A 3,243-nucleotide genomic window follows, 5' to 3' on the forward strand; every position below is an offset into this window, starting at 1 on the left:
CTCTAAGGATTTTACTGACCATCCCTGTCACAGTTGCGTCTGGAGAGCGCAGTTTTTCAAAGTTAAAGCTAATTAAGAACTACTTACGGACCACCATGTCCCAGGAGAGACTGTGTGGACTTGCTATCATTGCAATTGAAAAGAACGTCTTATCAAAGCTGGATTACACAGACATTATTTCGGAGTTTGCGGGAAGGAAATCGAGTAGAAGATTCTGACATAATTATGCTGCTGGTGGTGAGTAACATCTCTATTCATGTCAATAATGGCTTGTGCGTATTTAATGTTGGGTATGATGACTGCTTTATCCTAAATCCTAATCCTTTACGAGTATAAAAGGTTTGAAATGAAACAAACATGGTTGTAAACTAAGTAGATATTCTATTGTCTATCAGCACAGCATGTGAGCGCATTTCTTGCAATATATCGGTGCGTGCGTGTCGCGCGGTTAGAATAGTAGCCTACATCATTATAAAAGGCCTCGCAAATCTGACTTCGCACAGGGCCTCGCATATCTCCCAAGCGGCCCTGGCCCCAGGGCCTGCAGACATCCAGGACTGCAGCAGGGCCGTGGTGAAGCGTTCCATGTCCACGTTGCAGCCAGAGCAGCACTGCTGCAGCCAAACAGCATACAGGCGGCCCTCTGGTGGCAGCGGTGGGGTCCGGGTCTTAATCCTAGAGCAATGCTTCTGGAACTGTTCGTGTGCCTCTCTTCTTCTTCTTCTTCTTCTTCTTCTTCTTTCTCCTCCTCACCTGGGGTGATCGGTTTTCTCTCCAGTTTCAAGTCTGCAGGGATGTGCTCTCCAAGCACCATCTTAGTGGGGGTGGCACAGGGTGGTTTGAAGAAGGTATCATCCCCAGTGCTAATAGCTGTAGGGTCTTGAATGGAAAATGAATCTTTAGCTCCAGCTGCCAGCTTCATGGAGACCCCATAAACATCCATGGTGGACATTCGACCGTCATGGCCCTAGAGAACAGTGTCTTAGCAGAGAAAGAAGAGGTTTCAGCTGCCAGCTACCAGAAGTTTAGGGTTGGAGAAGAAGTGCTAGCTCGATGGACGGACCGCCGCGACTACCCGGCCAAAATCCAATCAGTCAACGAGGAAGCAGGGACATACACAGTCCAGTTCTATGACGGGGTGGTCCGATGTGTGAAGAGGATCCATATCAAGTCCATGCCAGAAGGCGCTAAAGGCCAGCTGGGTGTTCCTTCTCAGCCACATGCCAGCAAACCAATGAGAAAGGAGATGCAGATGAAAAACAAGCAGGAAATGAAACAAGGCATCATGCCAGCTTTGGTAGATGAGATCCAGAAGCCTTTGCCAGCTATTCAGCTCTCCAAAAACACCAAAAACAACAAGGATCTGCTCCCACACAAGACCAAGAAGTCCAGGAAGAAGAATGGGGTGAACAGTTGTATGCTAGCCTCCCAGATTATGAAGAGTAAACCCATGGCCCCGGAGAAAAGCCTCTTAGCAGAGAAACGTTTGGAATTAGAGCTGGAGGAGGAAAAGGGAAGTGTGGAGCTCCTCACGGACCGGGTCACTAGGAGCAGAGACCAGGTGGCCCGTCAGAAGAAGGAGCTCTTCACAGTGTGTGAGGAGAGGGATAACTCTCAGCTGGACAAAGAGCTGCTGACCAACCGGCTTCGCCACCTAGAGGGAGAACTGGAGAACAGCAAGAACAGCTTCAGTGACAAGGCCAGAGAGATACGCAGTCTGGAGGAGAAGCTGAAGCGTTTGGAATTAGAGCTGGAGGAGGAGAAGGGAAGTGTGGAGCTCCTCACGGACCGGGTCACTAGGAGCAGAGACCAGATAGACGAGCTGCGTTCTGAACTCATGCAGGAGAGATCTTCCAAACAGGACCTGGAGCTGGACAAGAACGCCCTGGAAAGACACATGAAGGAGTTGAGGAGCCGTGTGGCTGATATGGAGGGTCAGTCTCGCTCCTCAGCAGGCGTGTCTCAGCTGGAGAGCAAGGTTCAGGAATTAGAGGAGCGTTTACACGGCGAGGAGAGGGAGAAGAACACTATGCTGTCATCTCAGCGTCGCCTAGAGAGGAAACTGAAAGAGCTCAACATCACCCTAGATGATGAGAGGCAACAACACACAGAACAGAGAGACCAGCTGTCTTTGCGTGTGAAGGCTCTGAAGAGACAGGTGGATGAAGGAGAGACGGAGGTGGAGAGGATGGAGGGGTTGAAGAGGAAGGCTCAGAGAGAGGTGGAGGAACAGGTGGAACAGAAGGAGGCCTTACAAGCCAGGGTCACAGCACTGGAGACGGAGCTCAAGAGGAAGGTCCAGCAGACGCGGCGGCCAGCCCTGGACTCCTCAGCCCTGAGCTCAGAGGATGAGGATGATTAAGGCCTGTACGACCCTTCCAGCATCACGTCCATCCTCACTGAGGGCAACCTGCAGACCAGCTCCTGCTAGGGGGCGGGGAGGGGGTGTAGTGGTAGTAGTGAGGCTAAAGTGGGGTTTTCTAAGCTCCTCTGAAAGGGGGATGGAGGGAGGGAGGGAGGGGGGATTGTAGGGTAGTAGAGGGAGGGATATTGGTTTGGTAAGCACTACAGAGATAAGGAGAGAAGGAATTTCTGGAAGGAGTTATTTTAAGCACTACACACAGAGACAGACATACAGACATGTATGCAACACTGGGAGTCTTCTGTCCACCCACTCTGGCTAGGGAGGGAGTCCATTAATACTGCACACTAGGCACTGTGTTTAACGGGAGGGGGGGGGGGGGGTTAACTACTCTATTCTGAATACTACATTAAAAAGTCTAGCTAATTAAAGGGAGGGAAAGAGAGGAGGGGGAAGGAGGAATGTCACGGGCACAGAGAAGAGGAGGAGGAAGAGTGGAGAAAACGGGTACAAGATGTATTCATCATTACAAATACGACCACGTTGAATTATTTGGTACGGTGGGAAACACACACACACACACACACACACAGGTACTGAAGAGTCAATGTGTAAGACTACTGTAGATGTTTGTACAGGTCCATTCTACTGCCGTCTTCTGTAATGTGCTCTAAAGGAGGCAAGGTTTACCGTTTTAAGCACTTAACAAACTGACCAGCACTACAGGAAACATGCAGAGAGAGAGAGAGAGAGAGAGAGAGAGAGAGAGAGAGAGAGAGAGAGAGAGAGAGAGAGAGAGAGAGAGAGAGAGAGAGAGAGAGAGAGAGAGAGAGAGAGAGAGAGAGAGAGAGGGGCTGGTCTTGGGTGTGACTCACCTAAAG

At 50.3% G+C, this 3,243-nt stretch overlaps 1 protein-coding gene across 1 annotated transcript; it reads left to right on the plus strand.

Annotated features, from left to right (window-relative positions):
• Nucleotides 1-961: 961 nt before the first annotated feature.
• On the plus strand, nucleotides 962-2,431 carry LOC308162473 (cingulin-like; the record flags this gene model as incomplete). The annotated part of the gene is given in 2 exon segments (XM_080536624.1): nucleotides 962-2,359; nucleotides 2,363-2,431. Coding segments are annotated over 2 exon segments (1,467 nt in total).
• Between the last annotated feature and the right edge of the window lie 812 nt (nucleotides 2,432-3,243).

This window comes from Nansenia antarctica, assembly GCF_963989245.1.
Source record: "Nansenia antarctica genome assembly, chromosome: 7".
In the NCBI taxonomy this organism is placed as follows: Eukaryota; Metazoa; Chordata; class Actinopteri; order Argentiniformes; family Microstomatidae; genus Nansenia; species Nansenia antarctica.